The sequence below is a fragment of the Halyomorpha halys genome, unplaced genomic scaffold (genome assembly GCF_000696795.3).
Source record: "Halyomorpha halys isolate HHAL.00 unplaced genomic scaffold, Hhal_1.1 Scaffold178.1, whole genome shotgun sequence".
Classification (NCBI taxonomy): domain Eukaryota; kingdom Metazoa; phylum Arthropoda; class Insecta; order Hemiptera; family Pentatomidae; genus Halyomorpha; species Halyomorpha halys.
This window is the reverse complement of record NW_027105168.1, coordinates 1,361,960-1,376,648: the sequence shown is the minus strand read 5'-3', so window position 1 is coordinate 1,376,648 and position 14,689 is coordinate 1,361,960. Positions and strand designations below refer to the sequence as shown.

The 14,689-nt window shown below is 27.0% G+C and overlaps 1 protein-coding gene across 3 annotated transcripts in view; it reads left to right on the top strand.

Moving 5' to 3' along the window:
* Nucleotides 1–14,689, top strand: part of LOC106679134 (NADP-dependent malic enzyme) — a 99,603-nt gene that overhangs the window by 77,678 nt on the left and 7,236 nt on the right. For 2 of the 3 annotated variants that reach the window (XM_014418104.3, XM_014418106.3), the window contains exons 2-7: nucleotides 11,221–11,379; nucleotides 12,082–12,263; nucleotides 12,715–12,895; nucleotides 13,009–13,137; nucleotides 14,137–14,319; nucleotides 14,421–14,646. In XM_014418104.3, the coding sequence (XP_014273590.1) occupies nucleotides 11,221–11,379; nucleotides 12,082–12,263; nucleotides 12,715–12,895; nucleotides 13,009–13,137; nucleotides 14,137–14,319; nucleotides 14,421–14,646 (1,060 nt within the window). Of the gene's footprint in view, nucleotides 1–9,094; nucleotides 9,217–11,220; nucleotides 11,380–12,081; nucleotides 12,264–12,714; nucleotides 12,896–13,008; nucleotides 13,138–14,136; nucleotides 14,320–14,420; nucleotides 14,647–14,689 lie in introns of those variants that run through there. The other variant, XM_014418105.3, reaches the window with a different exon arrangement.

Below are 14,689 nucleotides of genomic sequence, written 5' to 3'. Positions count from 1 at the left end.
TTTAATTGCCGTATGCTTGACAATATTAAAGTAGTTATTTAGAAATCATAATTTAACCCTATTAGAAGATGAAATGAAAATTTCGTAATTAAATTGGAGCATTGTTATACATTAGTATTTTAACTAGGTCATTATCCTAAAATCGGAATTTTTAAAGGAATTACGACTCTAAATTTGATTTTTATACGTAGTCAAATCACTTTTCTCCGACGCATCCTAAAGGCGTTACTGTTATTGACAATTTATGTGCAACCGGTGAGGATAAAGGAAAAACTGAAGAACAAAATGGTTTAAAATTAAATTTCCTTCATAATTAAGATATTTATAAATTGTGGCTTCAGTTCCATAGACATTTTAGACTCCTCGGTCTGTAGAGACGATTCAAATTATTATTACTAATTCATATAGGAAATTAGATTCTAAAACGATCTTGTTTAATACATTATATATTTAAATTCATGTTCTTATGTATATATACTCAACTTATTTTTAATCAAAATTGCAAAAAGTAATACTGAAAAAAAAATTATGAATTCTGCTTACAAAGTTCATATAAAATTATTCCAATGTTATTTGGATTTATCAATATTTTCCCCCTAAAAGCAAATAAATTGCTTTTATATAAAAGATTTCTTTTATAAGAAGACGACTATACAAAATTTCAACGATCACACTTAGATAACTAAGGAAATAATCCCTAATTACTTGGCATAATTTCCTTGACTAAATCTTGAAAAACATTATAAATAAATAATAATGTTTAATCATGTAAAATAATAATAAAAAAAAAAAAAAATTTTAGTCTAAATAAAATAAGTGAAATATTTACCTAAAAAATTATTGTAAAAATATTAATGTCCCTTTAATTGTTAAATACTGTTCTAAGAGTATCTTAGTAGAGTAGGATTATGTTTTTTCCTGTAAAAAAAAAAATTAAATATAATAATAATGTTCCGAAATACTAAAACATTTATTGTGACAATATGCATTCACTGATTTTTTAGAAATTTAAATTTTAAAAATGAAAATCTGTTTTTATAAAAAAAAAACTACTTGAAATATACGTAAGCAGTCAAATTTCCTACAGAGAAAAAAAAATCTGTGACCTTAAATAAAGATGGAGACACTGATGGAAACAAAATAAAATAAAAACGAAGATTCCCATGCAAAATAGCTTCTGTCTAATGTCGGAATGACTCGTCACTTTTCTCAACTTAATATGACTGAAATAATTTTAATATGTTTTATTTTGTAGATATGTCATAAATGTAATATAACTCTATATTCGAAGAACAGTGAGTATTATTATTGGCTACATAATAGTTATAACATTTGAAATTTAAGAATTTTAAAAAAAAATATATTTAGAAGATGAAAAGTTCGTGATTGGTGACATCAAAAGACCAATCTAGATCAATATAAAGAGGATGACGTCAGCTATTTATGTAATAGTAGAAAACTACAATAGTAGAAGAATATTTATAAATATAAATCTATTTATAAATATAGAATATTTATATCAATATAAAGAAGATGACGTCAAAATGACGTAATCGGGATTTATCAAAAACCTCAATGTTTGTTAAGTTTCAATTTTAAATATTATTGAGGAACCGGTAGAATTATATTTATATATTTTTTTTTACTTATTAATGCAGAATACTTTTTTTTTTTTTTTTTTTAGAAATTTTAACAAATAAAAAGTTCTGTTCTTGACATTAACAAATATTTCCTGAAAATATTCTTGATTTCGTGATGACGTTAGTTATCTCTAGGTGTCGAATACTTATATAAATAAATATTTCAGCATTTAAATGAATATTTAGCGATTTTTGTCTCTATCTGAGAAAATTAACAATTTCTTCTCATTTAAACCAAATATAATTCAACATTTTCAATATTTAAAAAAATATGAACGAAGAAGGAGAGAATATAAGTAGAAATAAAAAGTTGAAATGGAAGTTCTTCTTTCATCACTTTATTTTTATTAATTTCATTTCTGTAACATTTTTACTTTATGTCATTCTGTTTTATTTTATTTTTTGTATTTATAGGTTGTTATCTTGTTCTTCGTTCTTAGCCATGTGAAGGCATTAAATAAGTTATTTCAACTTATTTGTGTTATGACCGCACCCCCCAACCATCTTCTCATAACTACAGTATTATCTTTAAAGAAACCAAACAGTAATATAAAATCACTCAAATTATATCCAACTGAGCTCTTTCCAGTGTAGCCCATCGTACATAGTTCCTAAGAGTTCTATAGAATTATTATAATTTCAGATTGGAGAATACAGTTGTCTTTTTTTGTTATAAAAAACAATTTTTTTTTTACGATAGCGACTCTCCAAATAAATTTTGTTTGATAAAAATCCATTATGTAGATTATAATAACAGAAATATCAGTAAGTATATTGTGATATATATTACATATATACTGATAATATCTGTAATAATATACATAATATCCACTATATATTTATATATCAAGCCTCATGTCAAGATGAAATTAAACGAAAATCCAATTTATTTTATTTTTTATTTTTTTATTATTATTATTATTTTGTATCCAGTTTATTATTATTATTATTTTTATTTTATTATTGTTATTTTATTTTATTTTATTTTATTACTTGTGAAAGACAAGCAAGTTATTTAAAATCCCTTATGATGTAAACGAAGAAGAATATATATATTATAAGTTTAATAAATTGTATCATTTATGGGGTTTAGTTTATTAAAAACCGTTAGTAAATATATATTGAATTTTTAATCAATATTCCACTTTTTGTGTTAAATATTATCCACTTTAAAAGTTAAAAAATATATCATTACATAGTTGTCACTATTGATCTCTGTAATATAACAGAGTGTTAAGTAATAATTAATTTCTTAGGAATTTCTGATTTCCTAGCACCTAACCGCTTTGGCCTCACTTCCTGCGGTTTCGTCACCCACTTTTTACGAGGAAAAGGGATATCCTTCGTCATCAATTAATCATTCGTCATTTAAACTCAAGGAAACTGGTTTGGAAATTGGTTAATGTCTACAAAGCTACTTCCCCGCAACGGGTTTACCCTTTCTAATTTGCCGACAGTCATTTTTCTTCGGAGTCGTACGAAATTTTGTTCTTTATAAGACTTCAACTAAGAATAGTACTTTTAGAGAAATATATATAAAAAATTATTTAAGAGAAATCATTTTTGATTTTTCTAGACCGACATAAATTGATTTTAATAGAAATATTTTTATTATTAAAAAGAGTTATTTTATTTTATTTTTAATGGGATTAATTTTTAATTATTAAATATCCATTAAAAGGATAGAGGAAAAACTCTTTAGGCCATTATAAACACACTTTTTTTTTAATATAAAATTATATAATAATCAAAATGTTAAACAATTTTATTCTGCATGTCTACAACGTTTCACCCCTTTCTATAGAACATTTAAAAAATTTTTCTTTTTCACTCCAGCCGAATTATTAAAATCTATAAAAAATTATGGAATATAATGCTTAATTATTTGATGTCCGCTTCTAACTCAAAAGTATATATTTATATATACAATTATATCTTTACAATAGATACCTGTGCTTAGATCATTACATTTAATAAAACGAAATAATTTTAACTAGCTTATTTTATTTAAATATATTAATCAATTATCTTTAACAATTTATTAATTAATTTAAGCTAACAATTTTAAGTGCAATTTTTATTAAAGAAAATTTTAAAAATTATTTATATACAGTTACACACGTGTATTTGATCTAGTGTATTTTAAACTCTAATGTATTTTTTTTTCTTTTGTGGTTATTTTTGGAGGGGACATTCCCCTTTTCCCTTGAAATGAACCTCCCCCCACTGTTTGTGTATATTATTTTTTATGTATTAGCTAATATAATTGATGTATATATTACATTCCGATACATTGTGTAAAATATTATGTATGACTGTTGCACTTGAAATAGTTTGGTAATATATAAATTTCTCCCAGAGCACAGACCTACTGCCTGGCATTGCTTACTGGCTCTTGGCCAAAACGAATTCGCACTGTTTGGGTCCTTCCTGATAAGTCTTTTGACTATTTTTTTTTTTCATAATATTATGTAATTATTGAAGTTTAATAATGAAATTAAATTACTTATTTATTCTATAATACATCCCTCTAGAATAACATTACAGGAATGGTAGCAGGGTTTTAGAGCCTGAAAGTAAAATAAATAAGAAAAATAGAATTAAAAAACAAAAAAAAAATTATTTATTACACTAATTTATAATGAAGTAATTTTAAGCCTTTAAACACAAAAGAACGAAATCCTAACATTAATAAATTAGGAAAATAATTTTTTTAAAAATTATACTAATAAAAAAGCACTAATAAAATGTTAAAATAGAGCTATTTATAATTTTTTATTCTGAATTATGAACTCCAAATTATGAATTTCAATTTTTTTGGACCTGGATAGACAAGCGGCATGTTTTAAAATACAGGATTTGAAGGTTGGAAGGGTACTAGATGGTTTAGTATATATAAAATGATTTTAATGTCTATTTTATTGACTACTGTTTTTAAAACTGTTCGAATCTATTTATAAAGGTTGCGTAAAGATTAAATGCTGCCCATGTAATGAACAAAAATAACTTTTACGAACATCCCAAAGGACAATCTTACTTAAAGTTTATTTTTCGTGCAAAGCTTGGACTTCTCTTAAAAATGAAAAAAATTTGTAAAATGCTCCTTCATGTTTTCCTTTTGTTATAAAGCAATAGTTGTAAAGGAATTATTCACATAAAATGTTCGTAAAATTCATGGTTAAAAAGAAAAATGAAATTCTTAGTGTCTATTGTTTGGAAATTTATGAAATCACAAAATAAGTGTAAAAAGTAAAAAATAAATTAAAGCTCTTTGAAAAAAAAAAAAAAAATTTCTTATTACTGTTCTTATTTTTTAACGTCTCTTATTTTCTTCTCTGACCTCCTAAGAACCCCTTAGCCCGTAACAACTAGACCACGCGGAGCCCTTGCTCAACTTCTTCACGATCTAGCAGGAGATGCGGTAATAGGAGATCAGTAGTATATCATCAAGAGTGGGTTCAGGGGTCGAGTGAAAGGTGCTTGGATCAGGTACCCATTTCTCATGTTGGATACCTCTCATTATTGTGTGGGTGGCCTCTAAATTAACTTTTAGAGTCGATGTTTCACCTGTCCTCCTGAGAATATGTTGATGCAAAAGATCAATCGACATAGCCAATCTTCAAGTTTATACCTTGACTAAAACCAAGTTAAAATTTGTACAGATGAGTGAAAATGTGACTCGCTGACTGTAAATAAGCTAACAAATCGTACCAGGGGTTGTGTAGTATTTAGATTCGAAATGTGAGATATTAAAATTTAAGACAAGGAAATATGAACATATCATATAAAAGAACTGCAGTGGAATCCTGCAATTTATTACTCTAGTGGAAAACTACTGCATCGTGTCGGAAGAAATATTTCACATGCTTCTGTGAAGCCTTGAGAATTTAAATGTTCGCTGCGTACAGTGCAGTTAGATTTACTAGTAATAGAAGCAATAGGGATTAAGTTGGATATTGTCGATAAAAAGAATATTGTTTTATAAAAAAAAAAAATATATATATATATATTTCTCTTTAATTTAATTTTTAAAAAACACTACTAGAGAGAGAAACGCTTTATTGAAAAAGATGTCCAACTGCATAGGTTTACTTTATGGACAACATACTTATAACTGGTGCAATCTTTTTTTTTTTTTTGTTTTATAATGTGTAGGTACAGTATAATTAATTTAAACTACATACTAGTAATTTTTGTGTGTGTGTGTGTGTGTGTGAGAGAGAGAGAGAATTTTCGTTTTTTCTTTTTTTTTTTTTTTTTAACTTTTATTAATCTTCATTTTCGTTTCCATTATTTTCCTATGCATCTCGAAATATATTTTCACTCATAGCCCAAAATTTGTGTATATATATATTTTTTAAATTAATGTAAGATAATATTTATCTACATAATAAATAATGAAATTTTTAAATGTAGTAACAAAATACATATAACATTCGTACGTCGTCTCGCACATAGGTAATATTTACCAACTATCTAAAAACACTACAACGATGTAAATAAACGCATACAAGAAAATAAATAAATATGAAAAAAGGTAATAAATATATACTATTATTTGTTATACAAATATTTATATATTGATGACTTACTTCACTTCAGTGCTAAGTACATTTCCACTAACTTAACGAAATATAAAAATTTTTTTTAAAAGGAAAATATCAACTTTTCAACTAATTTTCCAAAAAGAGAGAACCTTTCATGGTATTTTTTATAAAGTTAGTTTCCTTGTACTTAGCACTACTATGAAGTAAGCCATCGATATAAAAAAAAATATATATTTTTTTAATAGGCTTTGATGTGATTATTTAAAAAAAAAAAACCTTCTTTTTCCTATGAAATTATTTATTAATCGGGCGCCATTTTCGAACATTGTCGAATTTCAAGTATTATCTTTTAGGGGCCTATGTACATTAGTGGTGTAAAGCTTTAAAAATATCTAACCAGTAAAGCGATGAAACTTTAAATAGTTTGTTATAGATATTTTAGACACTTTTTTTTATTCTTCTATTCATATTTTAATAAACATGGAATCCTTCCAACACTTGTAGACTGCCAGTCTCCACAAACTGGCCCCTGGTTCTTTTCTCGCGCAAAGACGCGCAAGTCATTCCAGATTGCCCCAGTGACGTCAGTGCTATCTTATGCGCGAAACTGGGCCGCTGTGGGAGCGGTGTTTCGTTTCGTCAGAGGTCTTTCCCTTCACTGGGCTATCCCCTCGTAGTCGAAGGTGAATTAATCGATAAGAATCTTCTCCTTCGAGATATCGACTAATAATGGTCGATTTACATAATGTCTAAATGGTCATTTATTAAAAAAAGACACGGATACTTGTTGACTGGTCGAGATTGTATCAGCTCCAATATAAATCACCTCTATGCTCAAGTGTATATTATATTCCATCAGGTTCTTTGTGTTAGATATTTTAGTGGGCTTGTGTTATATTAATTTATTGGCCATTAATCTTGTTTCTTGGATAGTATCGGTAAAAAAAAATGGTATTAGTGTGTTTGATTCTCGCACCATTATTGACGTATTCATCCATCACCTAATTTTTCTGAGTTGCTACATTATACAACCAGCTACTCTTTATATGTTTTCGGAGGGACAGAAAATGCAATTGCTGTCTTTTAGAAAATTACTAATTCGCGTATCGTTTAATTTTTTTTGAATTTCTCTGTTGTCACTATGTGACCCATAGAAACAGAGTAATAATTACATGTAATGAAACGTTTTTCTGTAAGTACATTATGGTTATGATTGTTTTTCTTTTTATTATTAGTGTAGTAGTTTTCAACCGCTTGTAAAATATTTTTTTTAAAACTTCAAAATGATGAAAATTGTATTTTATTTAAAGTTTTTTTTGTCTATTTTTGAAAAACATGGGATTTGACAGTTACCTAGATTCACTTTTTTGTTCTGCGATATTATCTCTTGTTTTAATTTATAGTTGTTATATAACATCTGTTTATAAGCATATGACAAATTTATTTAAAATGGATTTAGTGAATGACACAAATTCTTCCTTATTAAAATATAATTTATTTCATATCATCAGCAACGTTTCGGGAGATTTCCCCCATCTTCAGGCTGCTAAAAAACAAATTCAACAAAACCATAAACATGCGCTACAACAACATTAATATATCATATATACTCAAAGAACTATTTATAAATTATTTACTTGATAACAAAAAACCTAATATGACATATAATTTTCTCCTATTTGTCATTCTTGCTAATATATTATGGGGGAAGATGGGGGAAACCTCCCGAAACGTTGCTGATATGAAATAAACTATTATATTTTAATAAGGAAGAATTTGTGTCATTCACTAAATCCATTTTAATTCCATAAGACTCTTCCAGTAAAAGGATTATTAAATTTAGACAAATTTATTATTTATTTGAGGCGTTCGTTCGCAAAACATAGTAACTGCAATTTTTTTATGAATTGAGGTTTATTTCATTTCCAGTTTTTATCAAGGCTGATTCAATAAATTGTTGAAGGAATCTTTTGAATTTTTTTTTTAAGAGAATAATGTTGATATTGTTATAGTGAGTGAAGGTAAAACAATATGTAATTAAAAACAATTTAACATCGTAAAAGTTTTCATTTTTGCAGTTACTGTTACTGACAAGACTCATTTATTTTCAAGGAAAAAAATCCTTAATGCATCTCACATATTTTTATTCTATATTTCAAGGAACTATCTATAATCTAGTCGAGGTTATCTACAAATTAAATTTGAATATTAATTTTTTTATGAACTTTTACTGTTTGATTTTAATTGTTTTTAATTTCATCAGAATATAGAGTATATTGATAATAATCACAACAAAAATTGAGAAAAACTAATTATTTGTAGCATTCTTAAGTATTTGCCTTAATTATTCAATGTCTTATATCTTCCTAATTTTAAGGGAATTTTCCCAGTTATAAAATATTTTATTACCAATTGTCCTGGAATTGATATTTTTGTAACTATAATATTCAACTGAGTGTATTATTAACATATATTGCCTTTATTTATATTTTTGTCAGTTATCTAGTTTCACATTTTTTCCGGATATATCATCTTTTATTTTAATTTATAATGATAATAAACAATGAAATTTCCATAATTTGTTTCTTTTTTTTCTTCCTAATAAAACAATGCCTTAATATAAATTTTACGAATAAATTATATATAATTAAGTGAGTATAAAGTACCTGCATTTAATGGAGTGAATTCCTCGTGAAATTACACAAGGACTTCTAATTTACAATCCTTATCATTGTCAGGCACAAAACATTTGCTGTCCCGTCGTCCCTGCGATCTGTGATATCTAGTTTCTGCGACTGGGTGGCTTTGAATAAATACTTTTTGTATCATGGTTTTCGTTCCTGTTTAAATTAATAACAGTTAAATTAAATAACGTGATCTATACCGGGTTACATCTTACCGACACCTAGTAACGTTGTCAATCACCCAACTGACTGCCAAGGTTAATTGGTAAATTGGCACCAACTTTTGGTTTAGTGCCTGAGATGTCCGTACTCGGTAGATTGAGGGGACTCAGGAAAGCCTTATCGGTGAGTGAATTTCGCTATTTGGACGGGTCTCGAATGCTTTTATAGTTTTATTGAAATTATTATTTTATTTTTTTTTGTAATTGTGGATTCATTATTGACTTTGAAATATGAACAGTTAAGTATCAGTGTAGATTAAGAGATTTTTATCAGCTGTAAGTCTTATCAGTTTTTCTGTTTTTATTTTCAACTTAACAGTACAAATGACTAATAGTTTTATTATTAGTTTTTTAAATTTTAAAACCTTAAAATAGTAATAAATAAGTAGTTTTGTTGATTTTTCAGTGTATATTTTAGATATGTTATGAAAATAAATGAATGAATATTAAAAATCTAAAAATGTATATGGGTGCACTTCATAAGGAATATAATTTATATACCCTACTTGTAATAAATTTGTTTGGCAGGTTGTTTTTTATTTCAAGGAAATGAAAAAAAATACCTTAGGTGCTCCTCATTAAGAAATTAATCAAAATTAAAATAAGAAAAAGATATATTTTTTTAACGAGGAGAAGATGGTTGGGGGTGCGGTCAATGAAAAACACAAATAAAAATTAATATTAATTAATTAATGTTATTATTTAATTAATTAATTAATTCTATTTTGTAAAATTATTCATTTTATGTGTAAAATTATTCTGTTTATACTTTCTTTTTTCTTTTTTTATTTTTCTATACTTACTGTGGTTGTTATCTTGTTCTGTTTTTAGCTCTGAAGGAGGCTAGAAACTCTAGCCGAAATGTTGGCACATTAAAAATAGGTTAATCGAACTTATTTGTGTTTTTCATTGACCGCACCCCCAACCATCTTCTCGTTCATCATCCACGGTCAACTATCTCTCATAATTATATATTTTTTTAGTTCTATTTTATTTTAATTTTGAATATCAGTTATTTTAATTAGCAATGTGCCTGCGCTGAGATGTATAACAAATTTTATTAGTACATTGTCTACTACCTAGTTATTTTTTATAGTAACATCATATTTTTTTTCTCTACTGTGTTCCCTCTATATACCGTTCAAATACTACTAAGGTTATAAAAAACTAACTATAATCTATAGTACAATTTATAGAATACCACAAATACAAAGTATTTTTTTTTTTTGCTAGATATGCCAGTATTCAAGCAAAGCGGTGATATAAACTATAATAATATTATATCATAATTTGGACGAAGGTAGTTGACCGTATGAAGTAGATTGTAGGAAGATAGTCCGGGTGGCGGTCAATAAAGGTATCAAAATAGTAGAAGAAACCTATTTATTGTTATTATTATTCGATATTATTATTTCAATCTGACAGGCCTGACGAAGCCCTGCAAAGTGGGGCGAAATGTTGGCTAACAATAAATAGTTTTCAGCAATTTTGATACCTTTATTGACCACCACCCGGACTATATTTCCTATAACATTATAATCTGATTTCTTAATGGTATTTTTTCTATTCTTAGTGTGAATTGGAGGGTATTGTGTGTTGGTCATAAGCTCAATTTAAACCAAAAATTGAAGTAATCAATAATCTTCCTCTTACAAATTATATTATTATTTATTTTATTTTTATTATTAAGTTTGTGCCTGAGGGTTTTGTACTCTTTTTTTCTATTGATAACTAACCATTACTTCTTCATTTAATCATTGTGTAACATTTCTCCCAACATTTCTATCATTTAGTCCAATCTACTACTATAAAAACAGATTTTATCAACCTTTTACGTTCACTTCCAAATCCACATCATTCACAAGTATATTATGCATTGTATATTTATAACAATTATATGAAATTAGAAAAGCCATTTTTATATTTTGATATAACTACCTTAAATTAATTATGTTCCACAGCTCCCCTGTATAGGATTTTTCTTGATTTTGAAAATTACTAAATCAAATAAAAAAGTAAGGAGTAATGAGAGATTTTCCTTTTTTTTAAAAAAAATAGGAAGATATATATATTTTTTTATATGATGTCATAGCATTTCATTAAAATATTGTTTCGTTTTTTGTTGCAGGGTTTGGCCTTCACTTTTGAAGAAAGGCAACAACTTGGCATCCATGGACTCTTGCCGCCCGTTGTCAAGTCGCAGGAAGAGCAGCTCAAGGGGGTCAGGTCTGTATTCGACCAAATTCAAGACCCTCTTGAAAAGTACATTTATGTCATGGATTTGAGTGTAAGTTTTAACCTATCTTAATTAAATTAATCTTAATCATTCAATTATTTAGAAATAGGTTTATGATGACAACTATTAAACATTATAACTTTTGACTCCAAACAGTTTTTGCTGTTCTATCAGTGATATGTAGGTACTTATTTAAAGATTATTGCATCTCGAATAAAATTAATAATAAATTCATTAAAATGTGTTGATTTGAAAAATTAATTTTATTGTTTTACTGTAATAACTCAGAAAAGTTTTAACGAGCTTAACCTGTTTCGATATGTTTTCTTTAGTTAGCTCTAGCTGATATTAAAAAATGTACAAACTTATATCCAGTGTTGATAATGTTAATTGAGTTTCAACGAAACCTACAAAGATTAAGAAGCAAGCTGAATTTCATGACTTTGTTTGTCAATAATGTTTTTGTTTTATTTTTACTTTAAAAAAAAAAAAAATATTTTTCTTGTGGTTTCTATCCCATGGAATCAATGTAATTCAGAATATTGAACAAATTAAAAATAATAAATTATTAAGGGATACTTTTCTATGAAATTTAAAAAACTGAATTTATTGCAATTTTTTCCTCAAATACTGTTTATTTCATTCCAAATAAAGAGAAAAATAACAAGAAATGAATTATTTTGTTTTTTTATTCTCTAGTAGCCTTTTTAAAAGTGATATTGGTTATAATTTGTCATTATTATTTTTTTACAGTCCAGACATCAACAGCTGTTCTACAGATTCCTCAGCGAAAACCTTGAAGATGTGATGCCCATTGTATATACACCAACTGTCGGTCTCGCTTGTCAAAATTATGGCAGGGTACTCCATCACCCTAGAGGTCTTTTCATCACTATTCATGACAAAGGCCATGTTTATGATGTGATAAAGAACTGGTACGTTTATGAAATATATTTATTTCTTAATAAATTATCACCTTAACTTTTATATAGAAAAAAGGTAACTAACTGTTAAAGTTACAGGAATATTTTATAATGTATCGTAACTTTTGTATTACTGGCCATCATCATAATTATTGAATTTGGGATTGATTGAAATATTATATTCAGATATTTTCTTGTAAGGATTTTTATTTATGTCCTTTTATATGACATGTTTATAGTTGACTGTGTAAATAATATATAAAAAAAGATGTTCAGAGGAAGGAGGGGGGTTGCAATAAGGACCAAAGAACACGAATAACAAGCATTTATATTTTATATGATTTTTAGTTCAGATTTAACTTTACTTACTCTATTATTAGTAATTGAAGTAATAAATAAGTATTAAAATGTCTTCTTCTACGTTTTGAGTATGCAATATTTTGAAATTGTTAATTATTTCCAGGCCATCACAGGACGTTAAAGCTATTGTCGTCACAGACGGAGAGAGGATCTTGGGTCTGGGTGATCTTGGTGCGTATGGTATGGGTATCCCCGTTGGCAAACTGGCTCTTTACACAGCTCTTGCTGGAATCAGTCCAAATCAGCTGCTCCCCGTTACTCTCGATGTCGGAACCAATACTCAGGTATCTTAATTAATATATTATTATCTTTACTGTGGTAAACATGTTTAATCTATTGTATTAAATGTGTAAATTTACAAACTGATTGAAATTTTTAACTTGAATTTATTTTTTAGAAACTTATCGATGACCCATTTTACATTGGGCTTCGGCAACCCAGAGTCAGGGGAGAGGAATATGATGAATTCATTGAAGAGTTCATGCAAGCTGCTGTTAAAAGATACGGCCAAAATGTCCTTATTCAGGTGATTTATTATTTAGTTATTAAATTTAATCCTATAATAATAATGATAATATTTTTATTTATTCTAGAACAAATCCCTTTAGAACAATATAACATTCAGTGAAAATGGGCTTTATAAAATAAAAAAAGAAAATTGAAATTTTAAAACTTCAGATAATTTCTCTAATAATATTGAAAAAAATAAGCGAAAATAATAATTAACTAAAAGAAAAAAAAACAAATAATTTTTATAAAAGTAAAATGTCTAAATGAATATTATAGACATAAAATGATATTTTGTTTTAAATGACAAATAAATAAAATAAAATCATCTATCATATCATTAATCATAAGGTAACTAACTTATAATTTAATCACATGAAAAAAAATGAGCTATAGATAATTAACAAGAAATAACAATTAATGTTTATATACATATTTACAAGTTTTTAAATAAAAATTAGAAACAAAAAAGAATAAAAAGGCAAAAAAAAAAAAAAAATGAATCCTCTAACAAATATTAAAAAATATTTGTTAACATTTCAATATGTGAACATTACATACATCCACAAAGCTCTAGTAACAACAATTGAAGTGTTAAAAAGCTGATGGATCACGTACCAAAACCCTATTCTCTTTTAACATTATTTTTTAATTTAAAAAAATGACATATTATTTATGTAATTCATTTATGATTAATTTAGCTGTATCACTTCTGTCCCAATTTATATAATCATTTATGAAAATAAAATTAAAAACTGTTTAAACATGTTTAATTTAATACAAGTGCTCATCATATAAAGAGTGATTTATGGCTGTGACAGATTAAATCAAGAGTCCTTTTTTCAATTGCGATTACATAAAAGTTTTACTTTCCACTTTTTTATTTCGTTGACTTCATCAACTGCTGTGAAATATTGCTTATTGAAATTTTTTTTTCAATCATAATAAAAAGTACTCTAATTTTATTTGATTCCCACTGCCTAAATTGTAATTTAAAATATATTACTTATTTTTGTAGTTTGAAGATTTTGGTAATGCAAATGCTTTCCGACTCCTGGAGAAATACAGGGATTCTTATTGTACCTTCAATGATGACATTCAAGGAACAGCTTCAGTCGCAGTCGCCGGCCTCCTTGCCTCTTTGAGAGCGACCAAGACCCGCCTCTCTGACCATACCGTTCTTTTCCAAGGTGCAGGAGAGGTCTGTACATTTAATTAATTTTTTTTTTTTCATTATAAATAAAGTTATTGTCAATAAACATATTTGTTTAAACTATTTTACTAAAGAAATGTGTTTCATAGGCTTCCTTGGGAATTGCTGAACTTTGTGTGAAAGCAATGATTGCTGAAGGTACATCAGAGTCCGATGCCCGAGGAAAAATATTCCTTGTCGACTCAAAGGGACTTATTGTAAAAGATAGACCAGAAGGTGGAATATCAGGTCATAAGGAAAGGTTCGTCAAGAATATGGCTCCTATCAGGAATCTTAATGATGTTGTCAAGTGTGTGAAACCTTCTGTTCTTATTGGTAAATATCACTCATTTATATATATATATATATATTGTAATAA